Below are 27,811 nucleotides of genomic sequence, written 5' to 3' on the forward strand. Positions count from 1 at the left end.
AAGAGAGATCAAGTAAGATGAGGACATGGGGTGTTGGAATCGAGGTTGGAGAGCAGGTCTTCACGGATGTTCAGGAGAGCAGTTTCTGTGCTGCTGGCAGCTCTGAAGCCAGACTGATGGTCATGGAGACAACCAACAGATTCAGTGAGAAGATTAAGCTGGGAGATGGCCAGCTTTTCCAGGAGTTTGCCCAGGAAAGGAGTGATGGACATTTGGCGATAGTCAGCTGGGCAGGACGGGTCAGCAGAGGGTTTCTTAAGAAGAGGGTGCACAAGGGAGTGCTTCAGGGGGGAAGGGAAGACTCCAGTGGCGAATGAGTGGTTGCAGAAGTCAGCCAGAGCACGATCCAGGGTTTCAATTGGTCCTTGATGGTTTTGGATGAACAGAGGTGAACCTGTTTTGACAAGAAGTTCATAGATCAGACTTGTCCAGAAATCTTGTCTGGGTAGAACAGAGGAAAGGCAAAGAAGGAGGGATGAGAGGTGGCCGAAGAAGGGCCAGAAGAAAAGCAGGCAGTAGAGGGAGAGGAAGAGAGAGAGGACAGGATGTCCTAAGTTTTAGAGATGACATAAGAAGCCAGGGCCGTGCAAAGGGCCTGGGAGGGGACTGGAGAGGTAGAGAATGCAGCAGGATTGGCCAGCTCCTTGCAGATTTACAGAGTTCCGCCATGTTGTTTGATGCCGCAGATACGCGTGCTTGGATAATGGCTCTCTTCTTGTTGCGGACAGAGAGACAGTATTGCCTTTGGAGCAGGCGGCAGGCCAGTTTGTCAGAGGATGCACAGGAAGCATGCCATTTCCTCTCAGCAACCATGCACTCGTGTTTAAGGGTGACAAGGTCCGAGTCGTTCCAGGAGTTGCTCTTGGCTTCAAGCGGATCCTCATGACAGGGGCAAGAACATCAAGCGAATCGGATATAGCAGAGTGGAGCATAGAAAGGGCTGTGTCAGAGCGGATACCGCAGCCTACTTTAGGTCTTTATATAGTAAAATTAGCCCCCTGCTGGATGGTGCAGTATTGTGGGGAGGTGATTTCAATTGCACCCTGAACCCCGGGATAGACGGGTCAGATGGCAAGCTAGCAAAACCTGTGCCAGCAGCTAAAGCGTTGGGGACACTGTTGACAGATCTTAGACTGGAGGATGTGTGGAGACCGTTGCATCCAACGGACAGGCAATACTCGCACTACGCTGCGCCACATGACCTGCTTACTAGGCTGGATTATGTATTCACTGCCACCGCCGAGATAGCAGGAGAAATGGTGAGCGCAGAATATAAAGCCAGGGTACTTTCGGACCATTCGCCTTTGGTCTTGGAGTGGCGATACCACCCCCCTAGAGTGCGAATCCCGACATGGAGGCTCAGAGCTGAGGCCCTACAGGACTCGGGATTCCGAGAGGACCTGAGAGAGGCCATCGAGGAATATTTTGCCATCAATACAAGCAGTGTACGATCCATGGGAGCAGTATGGGAGGCATTTAAGGTGGTGTTGTGAGGGGTAGCCATATCAAAATCTAAAGAGCTCCAAGGGGGTATAGAACGAGAATTGCAGGAAACTGAAAGGGAGCTAGAGGACCTGATGCAAAGGGGTGGGATTACTTGGCAAGACAGCGCTAAAATAAGAGAGCTACAAAATGCTAGCAGCGAACTCTGGGACAGACTTTGTAAGCTAAACTATAAGAAATATATAGAGAGGCAGCATGCGGGAGGAGACAAACCAGGCAGACTACTGGCCTGTTTATACAAAAATGACACCCCGGCCAGTGATTAGAGAAGTAAGGGATGTGGAAGGCCAGATCCGTAACACCCAGGAAGGAGTAAACGAGGAGTCCTCACATATTATAAACGTTTGTATGATGACGTGGGTGGAGATATGAGTCAAGAAATTCTGGAAACAATTGAAGATATTGGGCTTCCCACCTTAGATGACCTAGAGAGGGGGGATCTGGAGACCCCAATTACCTCAGACGAACTGGAGGTGGTGATCCAACGCTTGCCCACGTGTAAAGCGCCCGGGTCGGATGGGTTACCTAGCAAATTCTACAAAGCGTATAGGCAGGAGTTACTCCAACCGCTGCTTGCCATGTTCAATGAGGCCTATGAACAAGGGGAGCTGCCGGAATCCCTCCGAGAGGCGGTGATTATTCCGCTCCTGAAACCGGGCAAGCCGAATGTGGACTGTGGGTCTTATTGGCCCTTATCGATGCTAAATCAAGATAGCAAAATACTCACGGCAGTGCTTGCCAACAGGCTTAAACGAGTAATAGGCAAATTGATACACTCGGACCAAACAGGCTATGTCCAAGGCAGGAACATCACGGACAACCACAGGAGGCTACACCACATTATTGATCAAACGGAGAATGACCCGGGCGAGCTGGCCATAGTGTCGCTGGATGCGGTCAAAGCCTTTGACTCATTGAGGTGGCCATGGTTGATGGCGACCCTGAAAGGATATGGGATAGGGCTAGGATATATTAGATGGGTCAAGATGTTGTATAGCTCCCCGATTGCAAGGGTCAAAACAGGCACCATCATTTCGGACAAGTGGCAACTCAGTAGGGGAACCAGACAGGGATGCCCCTGGTCACCCATGTTATATATTCTTGCGTTGGAGTCGCTGGCAATTTGCCTTAGGCAACAATATGGAGAGGTGGGGATTCGTACAGCAGGAAATACACACTTAATATCATTGTATGCAGATGACATACTCCTCTATCTGCGCTTCCCGGAGGAGAATCTGCAATATGTGCTGGAGGTGATAGATCGGTATGCTGCCCTCTCAGGCATATCGGTAAACCCCGGGAAGTCCAGCTTGTTCCCCTTGGGAAGGTACAAAAGTATTCCGTTAGGAAACCTGCCCATTCTGCAGATACCATGGCAGACCGAGACGTTTAGATATCTAGGCATAAACATATACCACAAGGTAGAGGTAGAGCACAAACTCAATACGGAAAAAGCAGTTGAAGGCATTAAAAATAGCATGGTGTTTTGGTCCAGATTACCCCTGGCCATGATGGGAAGAGCAGCGCTGCTCAAAATGGTGGTCTTGCCCAGACTATTACACTTTTTCATAAATGTCCCGTACTTGATCCCCAAACGTTTCTTTGCCAGACTCCAAAGCCTGTGCAGGGGTTTCATATGGCACAATTCTAGAAATAGGGTGGCCTTGTGGAAACTACAAAACTCGTGTGATAAGGGGGGCATGAACCTGCCGAATTTTGAATTATATTACTTGGCGGGACAGCTATTATATGTAGCTAGGTGGCTGTCGGCAGAGGAATCTGCGGAAGCCAGGCTTTTGCAGGGTGACTCTGTCCCATACTTCCTAAAAGAGACAGTGTGGTTACATAAATCAAAAGTGGCGAAGATGGGGAGACTGTTGGTGCTGGGCTGGGAGGTCTGGCGCAGGGCATGGAGAACCGTGGGTGACCCGGACCCGCTGTCTCAGCAGGTCCCGTTGGTGGTGTTATGTGGGGAAGACTCCCAACTGATTAAAGAGGTCCGTAGATACTGGGAGCTGCTGGCCTTGGCCACCCTTGGTGACATATGGCAGGAGGGGGAGGCAGTGGAATTTCAGAGGTTGCTGGAGGAAACAGGGGTGCACAAGGGCCAATATATCACTTACACCAGGATCATGAAATGGGTGAGGGAAAGGTGGCCTGAAATGGTACTTGCAAAAGAACTCTATGCCACCCTAGAAATGATGTACGATGTTTGGGAGTGCAGGCACGAAATATCTCGGATATATGAGCTCCTGAGTGCGAAGGCGGGGAAGGAGCTGCTTCAACTGAGGCTTGACTGGGAAGGAGAAGTGGGTGAACCCATGACAGAGGGACAATGGGATAGAGCCCAAAGATACCATAAGAAGGTGTCCGGGAATGCGAGACTCCAGCAGATCCAGCTATATGTCACCCACAGAGCTTACTTGACCCCTGGCAGAATAGCCAGGTTCGGTGGCTAGGCCATACAGAAATGCCCCAGGTGTGGAGAGGAAGAGGCTGGGATGTTGCATATGTTCTGGTCTTGCCCAGAGGTGGAGATATTCTGGGTGGAGCTGAAGACAAGAATGGCCAGTCGGGGGGGGGGGGTGGTGCTTGACTTGGGGTCTGCTTGGGCATGTATGCTTGGGTGTTTCCCTAGGCCACGTAATCTAAAACATATTAGCAAGATGAAAGACCTGGCTTATATCCTGGCCAAGCGCAGAATCGCAATGAGCTGGAAAGCGGCCCACCGGCCTAGAGTGGAGATGTGGTGGGCAGACCACCTAAAATGGGCTGAAGCAGAAACTGCGGTCTGGTATGAAGCAGTCACTAGAGGAGGGGAGGAAGAGGTAGGCCCTCTGATAGCCTGGAGACAATTGGTGACCTCGATGGCAAACCCCCACCAGGTCAATCATGAAACGGAGGACTGGGGAGAGTTGACTATAATTGGGACACCTGAAGATGCTCAGGTGGATGGCACAGATTCGACAGCTCGAGTTTTTGGGGAGGCAGGGGGGGGACGATGGAGAGCATTGAATAATGTAATATTTCAACGTCCTAAATGGTTGTAATGTTTTGAGTGTGGTTTGTTTAAAATAATAAAAATTGTTTAAAAAAAATAAAGAAAGGGCTGTGTCAGGGTGTGAGTCAGCCGAATGGGGAGGGTGGGTTGAGAAGGTGTCATCGAAAGCCTTAACTGACCCACGCTTCATGGGTCAGATAACCGAGAAGGTAGGTGGCAGTGCTGGAGTTGGCATGGCCTGAGGGGTGTAAAGAGTGAGCTGGGAGGAAAGGAGAAAGTGATCACTCCAGGAGAGAGGTGTGGTGAGAGGGATAGAAAGGGAAAGGTCTGTAGAGATCAGCACATCCAGAGTGTGCCCTGCAGAATGCGTCGGGCCAGAGGGGAGGATAGAGAGTGAGAGAGAGTAGCAGAGGTTGCAAAAGAGTCCAGAGGAAGGACTGGAAGCACCCAGGTGGATGTTAGTCTCCAAAGAGGAGGAGTTGAGTGGTTGAGACCAGGAAGGAAGAGGAGAGGTCCCCCCACTGAGAGAGGAAGGAGGAGATCTGAGCAGGTGGCCGATAGATAGTAGCCACATTAAGGGAAGGGCTAAGAGAGAGAGAGAGAGAGCTTGCAGACGAGGCATTTGAAAGAGGAGTAGGCCTGCATAGGAATGACAGAGGCAGGAATCCACTCAGGGAAGATCAGTGCTACACCCCATCCAGAACGATTGGACCTTGGCTGCAGAGAGGATCTTGTAGCCATCAGGAAGGAGAGTGTCAAAGCTTGTGACAGAGCCGTCCGTGACATCGAGGTCAAGTTCGTCAAGAAGGCGGCACAAGAAGGCGGCAGATGTCAGAGGAGTGTTTGACAGCTGAGCGAGAGCTTAGAGTGGCAATATGGAGAAGGTTGCCATCCTTGAAAGATTTGCGGGGAGGGGTACGAATCAAAGGTACGCCCTGCGGAGGTGTAGAAGAAGCCTGAAGGGGGGCAGAAGAGGAAGGAGGAGAGGCCTTAAAAATCGCCTCATCTGCTTCTCGAGACATCAGGTATTGCCTTGCTCGAGGTAAATTTGCTCTTGGTTTCAGCTTAATCTTAACTTCTCCCACCCCTTCGATAGGCCTACGTCATAGGTGCATGTAGTCCATAAGGAGATTGGCACTTTTTCCATGTCCCTTCTTTCAATTCTAATCCAATAAGTAATGCTCATTTCGAACACCACCTCATGGTCTGACATATCATCTCTGAACATATCCTCGTCAGTGACGTCAGTCAATCTGTACCCTTGCCGAATGGCAATTAGCGTTCTCCATGGCCTGCCCTCGTCATCGGTTCTTTCGAGCATGGCCAGTTCCCCTCGTACTATGGCTGCCTGTAATTCTAGGGGCATAATCTGTCCTCCCTCTTCGTAGGTAGATGTGGTCTGAACAGCAATTCGTCAGGTGTCCTCCTAATCTTGCCCACTAAACCGGGTAGCCATGTCAGCAAAATGCATACCCCATAGTGAAAGACTTCTGGATCTAATGGCAATCCTCGCAGAGCTGTTTGCCCTGTAAACGCCATGATAAATTTGCCCACGTTTAAATAATGTATTCCTGGCGTGGAACACACTATTCCTTCATCAGTGAAGGAAATTGTCATGTTCAGTTTCGTCATTAAGTCTCGGCCCAGAATATTAACTGGTGTCTGTTTTGAATACAATAGTGGAACAGACATGTCACTCTCCTATGGCGACTGGCAATTTTTCAGTAAAGTAACTCTACTTGTAGCTCCAGAGAAGCCTTGCACATTCATGGCATTTCCCGTTAATTAATATTTTCCCTCTTGTATACATGAGCGAGTTGCCCCAGTATCTACTAAAAAAGAAAAGGATTTGCTTCCTATGGTAACATCAACCCTTGCTTTCCTCTTGAGGATTTGGTGTCACTGATAGTACTGAATACATCAAGTCACCGTGTGAGCTATCTTAGTGTGGGTACAAGCTTATTCCCGTGCCTGTAAAAGGACTTCTTCCCATGACAGTGACACCCCTACTCTAGGAGTCAATAGCTGTCCTGTGTTTGCACTCGGCTGTATCTGCATGGGTGCATGCTGTGACTGCCCTTGCAGCGGATTGAATGGTGCTTGCTGTGGTTGTAAAGCCTGATGCATTTGCAGGCTTGTGCTTGATACACTGTCTGATCTTGGACAAACCCGTCCCTTTTTTGTCAACTGTATGCAGGAGGATAAGTTATCCTCTCCTCTTGAGTGCCCATTCTGTACATTCCCTTGGCTCCCACATGTTCGGGCAATGTGCCTTGTCATTCCACATGTCTAACACACAGGAGGGAATCTTCCAATCTGCACTCCCTGCATGTTTTGATTATCATTCTGCATATTCTGAAATCCACCTTGATTATTCTGGAAGTTTCCTCTTCCCCTGAAACCTATTCCTCTGCCTCTCGGCATAAACCCACTCCCTCTTTGATCCGATTGGTGTTGATTATTTGCCTGTGACATTCCCACTGTTTGCTGCATTCCTAACCCCTCTCCACTCGTCAGTGCTGCTCCCTCTATGGCTTACTTTGACAGTTTCTTCTGAACTAACTTGGCTTCCTCAAGTTTTCTTTGGAAACAGTCTGCAATGATGCGCTATAGTCAACTTTGTCTGCCCATGGCTTTGCTTCTATTCCCACCAATTTCTTGAGCTACCTCTGAACTTGCTCTGGCAACCCCTGGCACAAAATGTGGTAAAATAATGGTATTGATTTCCCCCATTGCTCCCTCGTTTCCAAAGTCCAGCACTCCTGAATACTTTGAATGTAAGAAAGGAGATATTTGTCATCTTTCATCTTACATGCCATAATTCCACCAATATCTGACGTATCGGGATATTGCACTCTAAGCACTTTCCAGACTGCTGCCCTACAATTATTAAACAGCGTTCCATTGTGCGCTGTGTTCTGTGCTGTGACACTTGAGTATTCTGCTCTCGTCCAAATGTCATCTGCTCTTTTCTGAAGAATAGCTGCTAAGAGACCCTTAATGTCCCCTATGGCTAGAGTATTTCCTCTGGTCATCTTCTCTAGCTCATAAATCCATTACCCTGCACCCGCCATTAAGCTGGGAAGTTTGTATCTTAAATTATCCTTATCCATCTGGGGCTAGGGAGTATACTGTGGTCTGACCCCTCCTTTCGCCAATAAAGGGAATTGTGAAATCTGCAATCTGCTAACATCGTTTGCCTACCGTAGTAGGGACAATGGTTCCTGATCGCCTTCTACCGGGTAATGACTGCAACCTGCTCACATATGGTGGCGATTCCCCCATCTCACTATGCAGTCCTCCTTTAGGTCGCCCTGGGTACGCCATAGGTTCTGGCATCCTCTCTTTATGCTGGTTGAAATCCGACCATCTCACTTACTTGCCTGTTTGAAAACATCCCTCAGGACCACATGCACTTGCTCCCTCCTCCACATGGACTGTTTCTCTGTCTTCGCCTGAGATATCTAATCCCCAACTAGTATGGCTTTCATCTTTTTCATCTCTGTTTAAAGTTGGCCTTTCCAAAGATAAGGCTCTGTGCTCGAGACTAAACGGGCTTCCCTCCTTGACTCGTGACTGGACAACCATAGATCGATCTTCTTTTCCCCTGCTCCTCGATTCTCTTTTTGTCCTCATCTCCTGATGAGCTTTATTGATTCTATCTCCAATGCTTCCTATCTCAAAATTCCAATCTAGTTTTACCCTAGACAGTCCTGTCATTGCTTCCTGTGATGGGAGAAATACCTCTGTCGCTCCATAATAATACTACTAGACTCGGTTCCATCAGCTCTTTCTCAATGCGATTGATGTTGTGTGCCCTCTGTCTCCTTTTTCTCTCCATTTCATCATCAAATTCCCTTTGTTTCTTCGCTTCCACTCTAACCCTTTCCTCCCCCTGTCTTTTTGCTACCCTTCTTTTATTTGCCTTACGCACCTCTTCGTCCCTGCGTCTTTGCATTCTTTTATCTCTTAATTTCTGTTCTTCCTCATCTTCTCTTCTTTTCTAGCCTGCCTTTCTTTGATTGCTCTTTGCCTATTATCATATTTTCTTTGCTCTTTCTTCCTTTCTTAGCTGCTCCTCCTAATACATTTGCTCTCGTATTTGTCTTTTCTTTCTTTTATACTCCTCTTTCAATCGTTTCTCTAGTTCCCTGTCCTTTTTATCCTGTTCGTCTTTATCTTCCTCTTGCCTTACTTCCTTGATGCTCTTCCCATCAGGTTTGAGCAGTATCTGTCCACCCATCCATTCATTCTGTATGAGTGCTATCTCTTCAGCCTTGTCTTTTTCTCCTTTCCATCTCTTAAGTTTCCGTTTTATTTCTAGGGTTTGTTCACCTTTCTCTTTGTCTTGTGAGATCTTAGAGATTACTTCCTTCTCTGGAATCCTTTCTGGGCTCTCGTCACTGCTATAAGAAGGCGGTTCATGTATCAGAATGCTATATCCTGTTGCCGCTTTTAATTCCTTCAATGGATATACTCCATAATTTTTTGTGTTATCACCATTTACTTCAGGTACGATGAGGGGAGCAGAAGGCTCAACATCCCCCTCTTTACACTGGTTAAGCATCCAGTCCTCAGGCGGGTCTTCCCGTTCCTCCTGGAACATCTTCCAAAAACTCGAAACTAGCTAACTTCTTTTCCAATTTCTTTCATGTGTACACAGCGTGCAGGTATGTGTTCATGTATTGCAAAACCGAGTTTGACAGCAATCTCCCTTGAGGGCATGACATGAACATTTTATCTGCCGTACCTTTAACCAATTCTGTAGTATATTGCTTAAACTTGGGTGCGTGTTTTGGCAGTTGCTTACAAAGGTGCATCAGTGGAGTAACATCCCTCATTACGTCGAGTCTCAATTGACTGTCAATACTTACTGTTGCTTTACACAAAAAAATGGTTCAGAAAAATAATTAATATGAGTGTGCACCAACAGTAGCCGCTCCAAGCCTCTATTTCTCACTTTTACTCCAATCTACCTGTTCGGTCGTGCCGACAATGACTAAATAAATAGATTTTACTCTCGATCTGTACTTAACACAACCTATTGTTTGTCGCTCCTCGACATTTCACTATTCTAATACATAGAATACACAAAATACACAAACAGACTGACTAGCCAGCTTCAACGTATACCCCATCAGTGTTCCTCACTGCTACTCTTGCCCCTAGAAATACTATGATAGGTGTGTAAATTATTTCCTTTTATGGACCTTGTCCATATGTAGGCTATAGACCCACTTGGGTTTCGAAATGACTTCTAGACATTCCTTGAACATAGCACTCTGGGCTACCTTTGACGCTCCTCGTCATATACCTTATTCAACGCTCTTCGTCATATGATAAACAACCAACCCCCCGTTACTTTCTCCCTACTACCACAATCCCCAATCTTTATTCACTTTTGCCATCTTTCTCAATCTAATCACCATTCGCTTTTCAGCTCCTGACCCTAGGGATCGTCTCCACCTCCAACCGACCACTGTCGCCTTCAGTCTGCTCAGCTCCTGTGGAAACAAGGAGGGATTTTGTGAAAGAGGGGCCCGTCCCACATGTATCTTCTTATCTTGCAATAACTTTTATGTCGGCCGCTCTCCACCGGAAGCCTTTGCGATCCTCCAGCTAAATGGCGGAGGATGCCCGATATTACGAAAACCTTAAAAGCCTGCTTGGTCGGATCTGTAACCATACTCTGTTATCACGTGAACCCTGCGACTTGGGGCCCTTTAAGACGAGGCAGAAGTACTTGAGATGGATGGGGATGCAAAACCTACTCATACATCAACAATCAGACCGACTCAGGAAGTTGGCAAAACAGTATACTGTTTTATTAACAATTATCTAAAACAGGGAGTTAAAGCGATCATCTGCAGACATTCGCTCGATTTCTCTCAAACATCCTATGGAAAAAAAACATTCTTATACAAAAAATGTGTCACTGCTGACGTTATCCTACATGGCAAAGTGAGAAAACCTACTAAGGGATGTGATTGGCTTAAAGGGAACATCTAGGTATATGGGGGTTTTGATTGGGTCTCTAAGATCAGGTGGGCAACTAAGCCCATCCCAAGTGCAAGTCATCTTCTGTGTCATGAAATTTATACATAAATCCTAATGGCTTCTCAAACTATAGGGCTCTGTACTACGTGGCCCTCTACAATTGGTTGGCACGCTTGTACCCTTCTGGAATATTCCACTCGCTAGCGGCACGCAAGCTGGTACCTCAGGTGTTGGGAGGGTTGGCCTGGTCATGCCTCCCCACCCAATTAGCCCACATCCATCATCACTCCTGCGGTCTGTCATTCAATTAAGACTGTGAACGTGGCATTGTAGAGGCTCACTGTGCTTGAGAATAAAAGGGAGTAAAGGCATGGCCTTATCTTCTGGTTTCGGTGTAGCTCGACCCAAAGTCTATTTTCATCTGACTATGTGACTAGACCACCTTTTGAGCATTTTCATTACATTCAATACTATTAAATGAAGAACATTTGGCACTTCCAGTGTTTTTCCATTACACCTCAAACAGGAGCTCTGCTTCTTTCTCACTCACGTTCATGTATCTTCTCGAGCAGATAACCAGGCTCACAGCGGCCCAGACGCTTGACACTTGGCCAGCCAGCTTTTCTTGGATTCTCCTTTGCCATCAGCTGTTTTATTCAACTGCGCCACACTTCAAGCCCTTTCAGTTCATGGGGTTCAAGTTTGCTAAAGTGCATTGCAGAACATCCAGAGTCTATTTACTGCGTAACCAGCCTCATGATTACTTTGTCTACTTGCGTTACTGCATCTGTACAATTGTAAAATGCTTTTGCATTTTCTTCAGTGCTTCTCCACACGAGCAGTCTTCATTTCAATCCTGAAATGTTGCTTTACTTCGATACTTCATCCTCAGATTCTCCATAATGTCTATATTCTTTCTTCATTTAGCATCTCTTCAGGGTGTGTCATTTCTGTTTTGCATAACGTCACCAGTCTTCTTTCTCATTCATTTTCACACTTCTTCCGGAACTTCCTTCAGAAGACCGTTATTTCTTCGTGCATGCATCTAGGGTTTTCTCAATGGATACCTTGTCTTGAAGATTCTTTGTGGTATCGGCACCCTCACTGGTAACTGTGCATGTCGAAATTTCTGGTTCCCAACATATAGGCAACATAGGGGCGGGACTTTAGTAGAGGTACTTAGCTCCTCCTCTACACTAAGAAAGGGGCAATAGAGCTAGTTCACCCAACGGCTCCGGGGCTCAAGATACTTTCTAGTCAGAAAGAAGACAGAGGGCTGGGGACCCATACTGGACCTGCGACATCTGAACAAATACTTAAAGTGACAAAAATTCAGGATGGCCACGTTGCAGCACGTGCTTGGTGAACTGGAGAAAGGAGACTTCTTGACGTTGTTGGACCTAGAGGAAGCATATTTCCATGTCCCCATTCACAATAAACATCAGAAATGTCTATGTTTTGAGGTGCAGGGACAGCACTATTAGTTAAAGGCCCTACCATTCGGCTTGAAGTCGGCCCCAAAAGTCTTCACGAAGTGCCTGGCACCAGTGGCAGCCCATCTACGTCTACAGGGCTTACATGTATACCTGTACCTGGATGACTGGCTGATTCGTGCCCGCTTGCGGGAGCTGGCCGATGAGCACACAAAGGCGACCGTTTGACTATTGACCGACCTGGGATTCCCTGTCAACTATCAGAAGTCCTGCTTAACGCCATCGCAGAATGCGCTGTTCCTATTCGCCAGACTCAACACAGTGTCTTTCCTGGCGTCGCCCTCGAAAGAGAGGCTAGCAGCTATTAAAGGAAAGGTGCAAAGGCTATCGTCAGCAAAGATGGCCACGATGCGAGCCATCAAGTACTTGCTCAACATGATGTAGTCCTGCATCTACCTCGTCCATCTCTGCAGGCTGCAGATGCATGAATTCCTGGTTGCCCAGTGACAAGTTCCCTCTCAACGAGGAGTTCTGACATGAGATAGAGTTGTGGGAGTCCGCTCCCACGTCATCCATTGCACAGGATTTCAAAAACCCCGATATCAGGAGACGGTCACCACGACGCCTTCCTAGAAAGTTGGGGAGCACACACCGGATGTCTGCATGCCAGAGGCCTCTGGTTGCCAGAGGAGAAGGATCTGCATATCAATATCCTGGACCTACGGGCAGTGTTCTGGGCCCTCAACTCAAATCATTGCTGCGGTCTCTGAAAGGCAAGGTGGTGAGGATCTAAACAGACAACACCATCACTGTGTTCTGCATCAGTAAGCAGGGGGGCACTCGATCCCCGGCACTCTTTAAGGAAGCCCAGGACTTGTGGCACTGGGCCGTCGGACAGGGGATGTTCCTCGTCCCTCTTCACCTGGCTGAAGTCAAGAACACCATTGCAGACTCCCTCAGCAGGGAACTGCGCACCTGCCATGAGTGGGAGCTTTGTCAGGATCAGGTGGACCCCTGTTTGTCAAATGGGGCCGGCCCCAGATCGATCTGTTTGCGATGTTGGCAAACTCCAAATTCCAGAGGTTTGCCAGCAGATTCTATTAGCCGAGGAGCCTGGGGGACACATTCTCCTTCACGTTGTAAGGCCTGTTTCAAAGGGATTGTGTCCTCCGACGTATTCCTTATCTTAGATAATTCGTCTCCAGCTTGCTGGCCTCGGAAATTGTTTCTCTGTAGAGGGCGCTGCGCGTCGACGTCCGCCGAGTTGGTGTCCCTCGACAGCCACCGTATCGGCGCCGACGTCACCATGCCCATAAACAGCCACGCGCGGCGTCCGTTGCTCAGTTCCGTTTTTCTGCGTTTCGTGGGGCCTCGGAATATCGTTGCTCAGTTCAGTCAGATAAACCTCTTATATTTCCTCGATAAAACTAACTTGTACTCGATGGCTTCCTCATCTGAACCGACGAGTCCGCGGTCCGGCTTCAAAAAATATCGAGACTGCGGAAAGAAAATGTCGCTAACGGATCCTCGCGGGATCTGTTTGTGGTGCTTGGGAGTCAAGCACCATTGTTCAGAGTGTGAGGACTGCATGTCCATGACGGCGAAAGCCTTGAAGGAGCGCAAGGGAAAGCTCGAGAGAGGTAAGTCAGTTAAAACCTCCTCGAAAGTTTCTTCAACCGAGTCGAGGCATTCGTCTCCTCGCCGTCGAAAGCATTCCCATTCTAGGTCTCGAAGTAGCTCCCACCACTCGTCGAGATCTAGACACTCAAAAAAGAGACATCGAAGATCCCCTTCCTCGTCATCTTCTGTTTCCCCAGAAAGGGTCTCCTGCCCCACAAAACACAGCTCTCAGGCTGAGTGGGAGGAATTCAGGAAAAAGATACTAAGCGTCTTCAAGAAAGCGGCCTCAACCCCCTCGAAGACAGCTGAGGGTGATACCCTGGGTGAAAAACCCAAAAAATCAAAACGCTGCGAGTCGTTGCACCCGGCGAAAGAGTCCACCCGAGAGTGCCACGGGCCATCGGGTAGAAAGGCACCATCTTCGACGCCGTCGTCGAAAGTCCCTTCGACTCATGGATCGGCGTCATCGACGCCTTTATCGAAGGGTTCTTCGACGTATCGGTTGATCGAATCGACCGCATCGTCGATGCCGACATCGACGCCGATAAAAGAAAAAACCAGGGCTACTTCACAGCCAACGGTTATACCCAGAGCCTCCAGCACGACGCTGAGAACGTCGTCAACATCCTCGAGCAGGATCCCGATCCTCTCGAGTTCCCCTGAGGCCTCTTCCAGTTTTCTCGACGCCTTTCTCGGCGCCTTCGAAGCCTTTCACATCGGCGTCGACGACATCGACTTTTTCTCGACCAATAATGACAAGTTTGGCTCCTTCTGCTTTAGAAGTGGGTTTTATACCATTTCCGAGGTCAGAGTACCCCAGATTATGGTCAATCTATGAAGAAGGGGAGGATTCTGATCAAGAAAGACCCTTCAGGCTGCAGAGGACCACACCACCTGTTTTAGAGGATTTTACCTCTGAGGAAAGAAGGTTGAAAGACCTGCAGGAATCCTTACATGAGGCAAGTGGGTTGGACACTTCCCCAGAAGTGGAATTTGCCAAACCAGACCTAGGGGAACATGCCGAAACCCCCTATAGAACCCTGATGGCAAGAATTATTGAATTCCTGGGTTGGTCTGCACCTTCACCTGTTTTTCAACAGGATGACCTTACAGACATACTAGATAAAGGTCCACAGGAGGATCCTGTAGTCCCTTTCCATACAGCTTTACAAAGGAAAATGTCATCAAATTGGGAAACTCCTGAGGTTATCCCTGCAGTTAATAAAAAATTGTCAGCCAAGTATAGGGTAGCTGCGGCTGACCCTGAATATTTATTAAAACACCCGACTCGAGAAAGCCTGGTGGTTCAAGCGGCAACTTCATCATGCAGCAGATCCGCTTATCCTACTGTTTCACAGGACAGGGATGACAAAAGGTACGTTTCTATGGCAAAGAAAGTCTTTTCTGCTTGTAGTATGGCGTTGAAATCCATCAACGCCACTAGTACGCTCGCCAGGTTCAGTCACACACTGTGGGAGTGTGCTTCATCAGGGGCTGACTGCATACCAGAAGGAGATGAAAGGGAAGCCTTCCTTAACATCATTAAAGATGGCAAAGATGCCATGTGCGAATCTCTTCAAGCTGGCATCGATTCCGCTGACGGTATCAGCAGGGCCATGGCGGCAAGTACTACAATCCGCAGGCATGCGTGGTTACAAAGTCTGGCTTTGCTCCAGATGTACAGGCCAGACTTTTGAATATGCCCTTTGACGGCTCTTCTTTATTCGGTAAAAAGGCTGATGACAGTCTGGAAAAGTTGCAAACATCTAAAGCATCAGCAAAATCTTTAGGAGCTGCAATCCGCCAAACTCCTTTTCGCCCCTCAGGAACCTCTGGGAGAGGAAAGTCTTTTTGCTATTATTCCGCATTCGGGAGAGGCAGAGGACAGCCGGCTCAAAGAGGCCAAAGGAGATCCACCCGAGGTGGACGGGTCAAAAGTACTAAGGCCGCAGCAGCAGCAGGTGCCTCTTTACGCTCGGAATCTGCATCAGCCGCCCCCAAACCACTCTGAGGTCTTTCCACACAAAACACCTGTAGGGGGCAGGTTTACTCACCATCTGACGGAATGGCAGGATATTACGTCAAATGCTTGGGCATTGGAGACAGTTCCCCAAGGTTACTGCCTACCCTTTCTACGCATCCCTCAGAGTCATCCACCGGGGCACAGCTCTCTAAAAGTTCTAGATCCGCTCCTCTTGCAGGAAATTGTAGACCTGCTAGAGAAAGGTGCCATAGAACCGGTACCTGTAGCGGAGAGGAACAAGGGCTGGTACTCCCCCTACTTTCTCATACCGAAGAAGGACGGAGGACTGAGACCTATCTTGGACTTACAAGAATTGAACAAGTTCCTCAGGAAGGACACGTTCAAGATGGTAACTCTCTCTCAGATCCTTCAGGCCCTCCAGATCCAGGACTGGCTGGTATCTCTGGACCTCCAGGATGCTTATTTCCATGTGCCAATCCATCTCAAACACAGGAAATACCTGAGGTTCGCAATTGGCGGCTCTCATTATCAATTTCGAGTTCTGCGTTTTGGGCTGACCTCCTCCCCGAGGGTCTTCACCAAGCTAATGTCGGTAGTGGCTGCAAGTCTAAGGAGGGAAGGGATCCACGTCTACCCCTACCTGGACGATTGGCTGATCAGAGATGTATCTTCGGAACAAGCTCAGATCCAGCTAGATTATGTCTGCCACTTCCTTCACAAACTGATCTTCTCCCTCAATTTAAAGAAGTCACAGATGATACCATCACAGAGACTCCCAATTCATCGGAGCGGTCCTGGACACTTCCCTGGGAAAAGCCTCGCCACCAGAGGTGAGGGCTCAAGATATTCTGCAGATGGTCAACAAGTTTCAAAATGCCCAACATCTCCCAGCCTTCGACTTTTTGAGATTGCTAGGCCTCATGGCATCCTGCATCTTCCTTGTGCCAGAGGCTCGCCTGAGAATGAGATCTCTCCAGTGGGCACTAAGAACCCAGTGGTCACAATACTCAGGAAGAATGACAGATCTCCTACGGATTCCGGACAAGGTAGCCCATGACCTTCAATGGTGGGCCTATCCAGAGAACATCTTGAAAGGAGAACTGTTTTGGCAACCATGGCCAGAGATAACAGTAGTCACAGATGCCTCACTCACGGGGTGGGGAGCCCATGCCAACGACTTGACCATCAGCGGTCGTTGGAGTCCAGACTACACATCAACCTATTAGAGGTGAGAGTGATCAGACTAGCGCTGAAAGCTTTCCTGCCATCAGTACAGGGGAGAAATGTCCTGATAATGATGGACAACACGGTGGCCATACACTACCTCAACAAACGAGGAGGCGTAGGGTCACTGCCACTGTGCAGAGAGGCAATGCAGCTCTGGTTTTGGGCAATTCAGGAAGGAATCTCTCTATCAGCAGTTCACTTAGCCGGAGAGAAGAACATGACAGCGGACGCTCTGAGCAGGCAGAACACAGTCTCCCACGAGTGGGAGCTAGCTCAGGAAGTCCTTCAAGAGATCTTCGCCCTTTGGGGAACCCCTCAAGTACCAACAGGAAGTGCGATCTGTTCTGTTCAAGGGAATTTCCCCCGAGAGGAGCTCTAGGGGACACGTTCGTAGTGTACTGGGAGTTTCCACTCCTTTACGCGTTTCCACCAGTCCCTGTTATTCCTCAAATGATCAGGAGTTTGAGAAGATTCTGGAAAACCATGATCCTAATTGCCCCAAACTGGCAGGGAAAGAGCCCCCTTAGAATTTTAGGGCTCAGGGGTATCGCAGCCTCTTCGGCCCTCCAAAGAGGGGTACCGGTCCGAGACAAATGTGCGGCTGCCACATGGTCGTCCGCACATACATTCACAAGCTTTTACAACCTGGATTCCTCCGCTAGTCAAGAGACCAGATTTGGCAAAGCCGTATTACATTCGGTTCATTCCTGAAAGGGATACATGACATTCTTACTCCCATCTCCAATTACATGCCACTGCTATGGGAGTCTATCTAAGATAAGGAAACGTCGGAGGACACAATCCTTTCGAAGAACAAGTTACTTCTTACCTGGTAACGTTCTTTCGATGGGATGTTCCTCCGACGTATTCCTTATCGCCCCTCCCATCCATCCCCACAGTAAATCTTCCCTTGTGGTTGCAGCTCGCGCTCCTTCAAGGTCAATAGCCAATTCAGGCAAGACTTATCCTATGCTACAAAACGGAACTGAGAAATGGTGAGTTGTTCTAGAGGTAAGAGTTCATTGCTTCTGTTTAGCCTTGCCACCTCCAGTGGTTGTGTGATGTTGTAGTGCTGTGTATTCGTTATTCATGAGCTTGTGAATCCATGCCAGACCTATGCTGGAGAACAATAGTTACAGGGAAGACGCGCGTGGCTATTTATGGGCATGGTGACGTCGGCACAGATACGGTGGCTGTCGAGGGACACCAACTCGGCGGACGTCGACGCGCAGCGCCCTCTACAGAGAAAAAATGTCCGAGGCCAGCAAGCTGGATACGAATTATCTAAGATAAAGAATACGTCGGAGGAACATCCCATCGAAAGAACGTTACCAGGTAAGAAGTAACTTGTTCTTCTATACGCGTTCCCTCTCTTACTACGAGTCATCAACACACTCAGAGATGTCAATGCAGGATGATACTTATTGCCTCAGCATGGCAGAGGCAGATTTGGTATCCAGAACTTCTCAGCCAATCAGTCAAGTTGCCAGTGGTTCCAGATCTTCTCACCATAGAGGGAGGCACAATCCTTCATCACGACCCAGGATTGCTGAACCTGAAGGCTTGGCTCCTGCAGCCTTAGAGTTTGGAGGTTATGAGTTGCCAGCGGACTGCAGGGAGGTCCTCGCCAAGTCTAGAGCATTGTCGACTTTGAAGTTCTACGGCCTTAAGTGGAAGCGTTTTGCTACGTGGTGCCGGTCGCAGAAGATTACCCCTCTCAGTGTCACAGCTTCACAGATCCTTCCATACCTGCTGTCCTTGGCAAAAGCTGGACTGGCTCGCGCACCCATCAAGGTACATCTGACCGCTATCTCACGCAACACCAGGTCCCCACGGAGTTCCTCGCTAGTGGTCCCACAGACTCGTCAAGGAGTTTTTCAAAGGACTGTTCCGATCCTTCCTGCCGGTCAACCCTCTTGATCCAGCGTGGGAGCTCAACGTGGTTCTGATGAGGCTCATGGGGCCCCCTTTGAGCCGATGCACCCCACCCCTCAAGTTTCTCTCGTGCAAGATGGCTTTCCTTGTGGCCATCACCTCTGCCACACGTGTGGGTGAGATCCAGGCCCTGTCCTGCAAACAACCGTACCTGACTTTCCACGAATTGTGAGTGATACTGCGTACACACCCCTCTTTCATGCCAAAGCTTGCTTCTGAATTTCACCTCAACAAGCCTTTGGTGTTATCTGTTTTCTTCCCAAAACCTTTGTCGCCGGCGGAGTAGGCCTTGCACTCGCTGGACGATGCTCTTGCCCTGAAGTTCTACGTGACACGCACAAAGAGTTTTCGGAAGACTTCTCAACTGTTTGTGAACTTTGGTCCTGTGAACCATGGAACGGCCTTGTTCCAAGGCTTCCATTTCACTGTGGCTCTGCGGCTGCATCATGCACTGTCATCGGTTGGCGAACCGACTGTTGCCCGGGCTTCTTAGAGCCCACTCCACCAGAGCGATTGCTGCGACGATGGCATTACCTTATTGTGTGCATCTGCTGGACATCTGCAGGGCTGCTACATGGAGGTCCAGGCACACCTTGATGGAGTTCTACTGTGTCGACAGGGATTCCAGAGAAGAGTCCAGAGTCGGCCAAGCAGTGCTAGGCAACCTGTTTGCTTGAGGTGAGTTGTTCTAGAGGTAAGAGTTCATTGCTTCTGTTTAGCCTTGCCACCTCCAGTGGTTGTGTGATGTTGTAGTGCTGTGTATTCGTTATTCATGAGCTTGTGAATCCATGTCAGACCACATGCTGGAGAAGGTTTAAGTTACTTACCTGTAACTATTGTTCTCCAGCATGGGTCTGGCATGGATTCACGTGCAAACCCTCCCTCTAGCCCCTCTGCGGCTCTTCTTGGTCATACTGCCACTTTACTTGCTACCAAATCTGAAGATGGCTGCCAGAGGCGGGGCTTAGGGAGACGACTGTCATTGGATGGGGGCAGTATGACCCAGAGGACAGTGATTGGTTTAGAGGAGAAATACAGTTTTAAAGTGAAAGTGAAACAGTTTTTTCTTTTACCAAGGATTCCCAGCCTGGCGACAGGGAATATTCATGAGCATGTGAATCCATGCTGGAGAACAATAGTTACAGGTAAGTAACTTAAACCATATACTCTGTCTGATATACACTTAATTCTGTCTCTTGTTTCCAGTGTGCTGGATTTCTTTTTGGCGGATGGGCTGCTCCTCTACTTTTCTGCATTGTGCCTCAGCTCGGACTACATGCATTCTAAATTGACAAGCAAAAATGAGGAAAAAGAGTATTTTTTTTTTCTTTGTTTACAGGAAGGCCATTTGCCGTTGAGCTTGTGAATCCTCGCAAGGTAAAATTTACAACCAAAGACATTAAGGAAATTCAGCAGGTAATATGTTGACCTTTTGATCTCGCAAAAATGTGTGTCGAGCACATGTTTCAGATTTTAATTTTTCTTTTAAATTTTAGGAGATAAACCACTCATCGGATAAAATAAAGGTTCGAGATTTACAGGTTGTAACAAGGTAGCCCACAAACTAAACTTTTCATTTTTTATTAGATTTTCAAAGAGTATTTGTTGTTTTATTAACGGTGGTGCAATAAGCATGGATATCTTTTCTTTTGTTTGACAAAAGGGATGCAGTGGGCCATATGAAAGAGGGGGAGGAAGAAAAGACGAAATGTTACAGTGCGTTAATATGGACAGAGAAATTCATCCAGAGAGAAGACATTGCATTTCTAGATGATATGAAGGTACTCTTGCTTTACTTTTCGTATAATGGCTGGTTCAAAATAATGGACTACACTTACCACACTAATTTTATGTTGACCACCTGACTCCTTGTACACTGTTCCGCTCATGCACTGGACACCTTCTGCTTTGCAGCTCTTTGGGGATTGTTGAGTAGTGCCAAAAAGAGGCTGTTGTGTTCTAAGTCTGGGATATGTAAACAATCTGGATGGTGTGGGCAATATTTTCGCCTGATCAATGTGTGTCTACCTGCAGGAATGGGCAACTCAAAACAACATAATTGACCACCTCCAGGCGTGATTCCAACTGAGAGTTAGCACATTAGATCAGGCATTAAGACACCACCTTGTCACTCAGAAGTATGTGGTATTAAAGAAGATGGTGTATTCCCGCTTCGTGGACTTGAGGACCGCATTCAATTCTGTGTCAAGGATAGCCCTTTGGAAAATCTTGGGTAAAAGAGGAGTTCCCCCGGGGCTGCTTAAAATAATAGTACAGCTTTACACAGAAAATAAGGCAGCTGTAAAATGGGGCATGGGGGTGAACTAACAGAGCTGTTCAATGTCCAAAGAGGAGTCCGACAGGGTTGTGTTTTGGCCCCCATACTTTTCCTGATATACATGGATGAGGTGGTGGCACATGTAAGAAGGGAATGCTTAGATCCCCCCCAAATTGGGTGCAGAGAAATGTCACCTACTGCTTTTTGCGGATGACACAGTTGTTTTGTCCCCTAAAGAACTTAAGACCCCATTGGAAGAATTCCAGGAGAAATGCACTGAGTAATCTTTGTAAATTAATATGTCCAAGAGTAGGATCCTGATATTCCGTCCAAAGTTTTGCAAGTACACAAAAATGTTGGTTCAGGTCAAGAATATTGTCAGGAATATGACTATTTGGGCATACGTTTTAATGACCAAGGGAACTGGCCCCCACAAGTGAAGAAAGCCACCTTGCAAATGGCGAAATATGGGGGTATAAGGAGATTTTTCTATGGGCAAGGTGCGTTCTCACCAGCAATTCAAATGTTATCTATCCAGGCTAAGGCAGCGTCGAGTTATGGAGCTGAATTTTGGGGACCTGCTGATTGTCATATTTTGGGCTCAGCAGAACGAACAGTCCTAAAGAAATTACTGGGCTTACCCAAATCAGCTCCAGCTAACCAAATATATTTGGAAGTGGGACTTCAACGAGAGATTTATTTTAGACCTGCTCTTTTTTGGCTCAGGATCTGGTCAGTCCCGGAGCTTAATACCAACCAAAAAGCAATAACCAATGTACTTGACTCAGAGGATAGCAGATCCCTCCCGTGGGCACAACAAGTAAAAGACTCATTGGATTGTTTGGGGTTGATAAACTTATGGCACAGCCCACATTGTATAACAGAGGGACATAGAGCTACAGCCAAGAATAAAGTAAGACAATTTATTGAAACAGAATTAGTTGCCAATTGTAGTAATTCTACAGGGGGAATTTTATATCTGGAAAGCAAGATGGGCTGGGATTTTGAAACTTACCATGACATGGTAAGGCCACCTAGCGCTTGTGAACTGTATGTTAAGTTTAGAGTCGCTAACTTGCCTCAGGCAAATGTCACAAAAAAATGGTCTACAAACAGTAATGGTATCTGTCCCTTTTGATTATCAGTGGAAGAATCCCTGGACCATTTTCATTTTTTTTTTTTTGCAAAGCCAATAGCGTGCTTAGGCACAGATTTTTTGTCCCATTGTTAATAGCAAGTGGCATGACAACAACAGTAGGTGCGCTAAGGTACCAAAAATGTGATGTGATCAAAGTGGTGTATTGTGTATCTACCTTTCTCACACGCGCTTGGTGGATAAGAGGAAAAACGTATGAACCTTTTTTTAACAGTATTGTATTTATTGGACATAAGTATTTTTAATTGGAACTTCGCCTGTGCTACATTTTATGGTGTGGTGATGATTTTTTACGTCTGTATTTTGTAAAATTTGTAAGGCAAGATGACATATGTCGAATCAGAGCTTACTGAACTGATATGTATACTGTCACACTCACTCTCTCCTGTAAAGCGTCATTGGTATAAGCCCAAAGTCTCACACCCACGGTAGTCTCCATTCATTCTTCTGCAAAGTGCCTTCATATCGCCTCCTTCATAGGCTTGTACATTTATCTTTTTTTGTGAGCAATACAGCTGTTTCGAGGGGATTGGGTCCTCCGACGTATTCCATATCTATGACATGTAATCACCACAGCTGTGCTGCTTCGGAAACTTTTTTCTGCGTCGATGACGTCGATGCGCCGTCGTCGAGGACCTCCTCCGACGTCATCCGATGTGATAAGTAGGACGCATGACGCCCGTAGCCTCAGTTCCGTTTTTTCCGTGAACGTGTTGCTTCGTGAATCTCGGTTAACGCCTCGACTCTTTGGAGTTCTGTTCTTCTCGGTTCTTAGAACCTGTTCGTTTTTGTGAAAATCCTTTGTGTGAAGATGTCTTCTACTTCGTCTTCGACCCCGCGTCCGGGCTTCAAGAAGTGCGGGGAATGTGGGTCCAAGATGTCGGTGACGGACTCGGACGACGCCTGCCTCTGGTGCCAGTCGCTCACGTCCAAAGCCTTACGCGAACGTAAGAAGAAGTTGTCGGTAGGTCGGGTGTCCAAGCCCCGGAAGTCGAAGACTGCGGGTTTTTCGACGGATGATTCGAGGGGTGACTCTCCGCGTCATCGTCGGAAGTCTTGTGGGCCTCCTTCTAGGAGTCGGTCTCGCCACTCCTCAGCCTCTTCGAGGCATTCTCGGAAGCGCCGACACCGGTCGTCTTCCAGGTCCTCTTCGGAGGACTCTGCCCGGCACGTCGCTTACCCCACCAGCCGTGCGACGCCAGAGGAATGGGCTTCCTTCGGGAAGAAAATTCTGGTGATTCTTGAGTCGCAGGGTACTAAGCCGTCCGCGCCCCCGAGTGGGGTCGGTCGTGTGAGGTCGAGAGACACCGCTCGCAAGAGTGGTCGGCACCAGTCACGGGAGAGGTCCCGTTCAGACAAGGAGACTTGTTCTCGACGTACCCGTTCCAGGTCCCGGTCCTCGACGCGTTCGAGACCGTGTGCACCTGTGAGGTCTTCGAGGAAGACATCGACTTCTGAGGCGTCGAGGGCAACGACAGGCTTTCTCGAGGCTCTGGCTCCGAGGAAGTCGTCGAAGCCGTCGACGCTCAGGTCGTCGAAGGACACGCTCGGGGCTCCGGCTTCGAGGGCTGTGTCGACGCTGCCGATGCTGGCGGCGCTGCATCTGACGTCTGTTCTCTCGACGCCGGCGCCAATTCGCTCGACGCCATCGACGTCTTTTGTGTCGGAGGTACCCCGTGGCACGGGGGAACCCCCTAGGAAGGCTCTGGTTAAGAGCAAGCACTCTCGGGTGCCTTCTTTTCGCCACCTGGAATATATTTCAGAGGCGGATGAGGATTCTGATGGCCTGGTTCCTAGTCAGGTTCCAGATGAAATTGTCTCGGGCCATAGTCAGTTTGACGATTTGAGGCAGTCACTGCATGATGCCAGTGGACTGGACACCTCTCTGGAGGTGGAGTTTTGTAGGCCTGAGCCTGGCTCTCATGCCGATTCCTTGTACCGGCGCCTTATGGCTAGGGTTTCTGAGTACTTGGGATGGTCTGCTCCCCCAGGGGAGTTTGTGCAGGATGATCTAACGGACATCCTTGATGTTGGTCCCCAACTGACCCGGTACTGCCGTTCCATATGGCTTTACAGAGAAGGGTGGCGGCGGCTTGGACTGCTCCGGAGAGTCTCCCGGCAGTGGGCAGATCCTTGTCGCGAAAATACCGTCCAGCCAGTAGCGACCCCTGCTACTTGACCAGGCACCCCACTCCGGAGTTTGGTGGTGCAGGCGGCCACGGCCCCGGCAAAGCAGGCGTCGTACCCTACCATCCCTCCTGATAGGGACAACAAACGTTTTGATGGCTGGGCGAAGAAAGTGTTTTCTTCTGGTGGTATGGCGCTTCAGGCGGCCAACTCCATTTGTGCCTTGTCTCGTTTCACACACACTCTGTGGAACTGTGTTGCGTTAGCGGCTGAACATATTCCCGAAGGGGACGAACAGGATGGTTTCCTTGCTATGGTCCAGGATGGTAAGGATGCCATGTGTGAGTCCGTTCAGTCGGGTTTGGACATGGCTGAATGCGTCAGCAGGTCCATGGCGGCGAGCACCGTGATACGCAGGTTTGCGTGGTTGCGGAAGTTGGGGTTTGCTCCTGATGTGCAGTCCCGGCTCCTCAACATGCCCTTTGACGGTGAACACCTTTTTGGCAGCAAGGCTGACGAGAGCCTTGAGAGGTTGCAGACCTCAAAAGCTGCAGCAAAGTCGTTGGGCGCTGCAGTTCGCCAACCTCCGCCTTTTCGTCTAGGGGACAGCAGTGGAGGGGTGGTTCCTTTCGCTATTACTCGTCCTTCAGTAAAGCGAGAGGAGCTGGCAGTCAAAGAGGCCAACGCAGGGGTACCAGAGGTGGACGACAGGGTACGCGTGGTGCCAAGGCCTCTCGGGCAGTTGCCTCTTTGCCCTCAGGTAACGCCGCAGCCGCTCCCACTCAGTCATGAGGCCATGTCCCATGGTTCGCCGGTTGGGGGAAGGCTGGCGCAGCATCTTGTAGAGTGGCAAGCCATTACTTCAGATGTGTGGGTTCTGGAGATCATAACCCACGGCTACTGTCTTCCCTTTCGGCACAGGCCTCGCGACAATCCACCGGGGAACCTCTCTTTGCAGAGTCCGGATCCGCTCCTTGCGCAGGAAATTCAAGCCCTGCTGGAGAAAGGCGCCATAGAACTGGTGCCTGTAGCGGAGAGGAACAAGGGATGGTATTCCCCTTATTTTTTTGATTTCGAAGAAATACGGGGGATTGAGACCCATCATGGACTTGCACGGACTTGCGCGGTTTGAACAAACTCCTCAGGTAGGACAAGTTCAAGATGGTTACTCTCTCTCAAGTCCTCCAGGCCCTTCAGCTTCAGGACTGGTTGGTGTCACTTGACCTCAAGGATGCTTACTTCCATGTGCCGATCCATCCCAAGCACAAGAAGTACCTGAGGTTCGCGGTTGGCGACTCGCACTTTCAGTTTCGGGTCCTGCTGTTCGGATTGATCTCCGCCCCGAGGGTTTTCACCAAGCTCATGGTGGTGGTGGCAGCGCATCTCAGGCAAGGGGGGATTCACGTCTACCCCTACCTGGACGATTGGTTGATGAGGGGGAGCTCTCCCGAGCAAGTCCTGGATCATCTGTCCGTCACCTGCCACTCCCTTCACAGGCTGGGCTTCTCCCTCAATTTAAAGAAGTGCCATTTGACGCCAACAGCGGCTCCCGTACATCGGAGCAGTGCTCGACACTTCCCTGGGGCAGTGTTTTCCTCCCCAGGTGAGAGCTCTTCACATTCAGCAGATGGTGCACAAGTTTCAGCATGCCCAGACGCTCCCAGCGTTTGAGTTCTTGAGGTTGCTCGGCCTCATGGCACCTGCATTCTTCTGGTGCCAGAGGCTCGCCTGCGGATGAGATCTTTGCAGTGGGCACTCAAGACGCAATGGTCGCAGTCCTCCGGCAGGATGTCGGACCCGGTTCAGGTGCCGCCCTCGGTCGCCCGGGACCTTCTGTGGTGGGCCGTCGAAGGCAACTTGATGAAGGGGGCTCCATTTTGGCTTCCCTGGCCGGAGGTGACGATCGTGACGGATGCATCCCTCACGGGATGGGGAGCTCATGCCAACGGGCTGACAGTCAGCGGTCGTTGGTCTCCGTCGGAGTCCAGACTCCATATCAATCTGTTGGAGCTGAGGGCCGCCAGGCTAGCCCTGAAGGCTTTTCTGCCGACTGTGCGAGGAAAGAGTGTCCTGATCCTGACGGACAACACATTGGCCATGCACTACCTCAACAAAAAGGGGGGGGCAGGGTCACTTCCTCTGTGCAGGGAAGCGATGCAGCTCCAGTTCTGGGCCATCCAGCAGGAAGTTTCGATCTCGGCAGTTCATCTGGCCGGAGACGAAAACGTGACGGCGGACGCTCTGAGCAGGCAGAGCGCAATCTCTCACGAGTGGGAGCTGGCTCAGGAGATTCTCCTGGAGATCTTCGCCCTTTGGGGGACCCCTCAAGTGGATCTCTTTGCCTCCAGTGTCAACCGGAAGTGCGAAAGGTTTTGCTCGCGGGAATTTCCTCCAAAAGGAGCCTTAGGAGACGCGTTCGTGGTGGAGTGGTCATTCCCGCTGCTGTACGCGTTTCCTCCAGTCCCCGTCATCCCGCAAGTGCTGCAGAGGTTACGGAAGTTCGGTTCCCGGATGATCCTCATTGCTCCGGCGTGGGCTCGGAGGACGTGGTACCCGGACCTTCTCGACTTGTCCATCTGCCCTCCACGTCGTCTTCCCTACCGAGACGATCTGCTCTCACGGGAGGGGGGTCAGGTTCTCCATCCAGAGGTCAGATCCCTCAACCTTCACGCTTGGCTTCTGAAAGGTTGAGGTATAAGGATTGGGACCTCCCTGAAGACGTGATGGAGGTGTTGCTTTCGGCCCGTAGGCCAGCAACAAAGTCTCTGTACCGTTGCCATTGGCGTAAGTTCTGCGACTGGTGCAGAGTTCAGAATGTGGATCCTTTTGCATGTGACATCCCCATGGTTCTGTCCTTTTTACTTTCTTTGGCCCACAGGGGCTTGCAAGTGGGTACCATTAAACGTTACCTGGCGGCGCTGTCCATCTTTAAGCGCTCATCTGAAGAGTGTTCTTACTTTAAAATCCCTTTAATTTCACAGTTTCTGAAAGGGCTCACTAATGTGTTCCCTCCGTCACCTTTCCTGGTGCCCGGTTGGGATTTAAACCTTGTTCTTAAGTTTCTTATGGGTGCTCCGTTTGAGCCTTTACATTCTTGCCCTTTGAGGCTGTTAACTCTGAAAACTGTGTTTTTAGTTGCAGTTACTTCCGCTCGCAGAGTGAGTGAGTTACAGGCACTTTCAGTTAAGCCACCCTTCACTGTATTTCACAAGGACAGGGTTGTCCTTAGAGTTCGTCCTTCTTTTCTTCCGAAGGTAGTGACGGAATTTCATTTGGCCCAGAAGGTTGTTCTTCTGGCATTCTATCCTCCTCCGCATCCTGGTAAGGAAGAGGAGAGGCTCCATAGGCTTGTTCCTAGGAGAGCTTTAAGATTTTATGTTTCACGCATGTCCCGGGTCAGAGTGGACGATCAACTCTTTATTGGTTACGCTGGAAAGCATTTGGGGCAAGCTGTGACGAAACAGACTTTGTCTCGCTGGATTATTTTGACCATCTCTGAGTGTTACCGCTTGGCGGGTAAGGACCCACTGGCTGGCTGGCTTGCGGGCCC

At 49.2% G+C, this 27,811-nt stretch overlaps 1 protein-coding gene across 4 annotated transcripts in view; it reads left to right on the forward strand.

The window, feature by feature from the left end:
• Nucleotides 1–27,811, forward strand: part of PUS10 (pseudouridine synthase 10) — a 1,772,971-nt gene that overhangs the window by 1,461,185 nt on the left and 283,975 nt on the right. For all 4 annotated transcript variants that reach the window (XM_069608030.1, XM_069608029.1, XM_069608031.1 and 1 more), the window contains 3 exons: nt 20,040–20,116; nt 20,197–20,252; nt 20,364–20,481. In XM_069608030.1, the coding sequence (XP_069464131.1) occupies nt 20,040–20,116; nt 20,197–20,252; nt 20,364–20,481 (251 nt within the window). The remainder of the gene's footprint in view (nt 1–20,039; nt 20,117–20,196; nt 20,253–20,363; nt 20,482–27,811) is intronic.

This window comes from Ambystoma mexicanum, chromosome 4q (genome assembly GCF_040938575.1).
Source record: "Ambystoma mexicanum isolate Mex_15411 chromosome 4q, UKY_AmexF1_1, whole genome shotgun sequence".
NCBI classification, from domain to species: Eukaryota; Metazoa; Chordata; class Amphibia; order Caudata; family Ambystomatidae; genus Ambystoma; species Ambystoma mexicanum.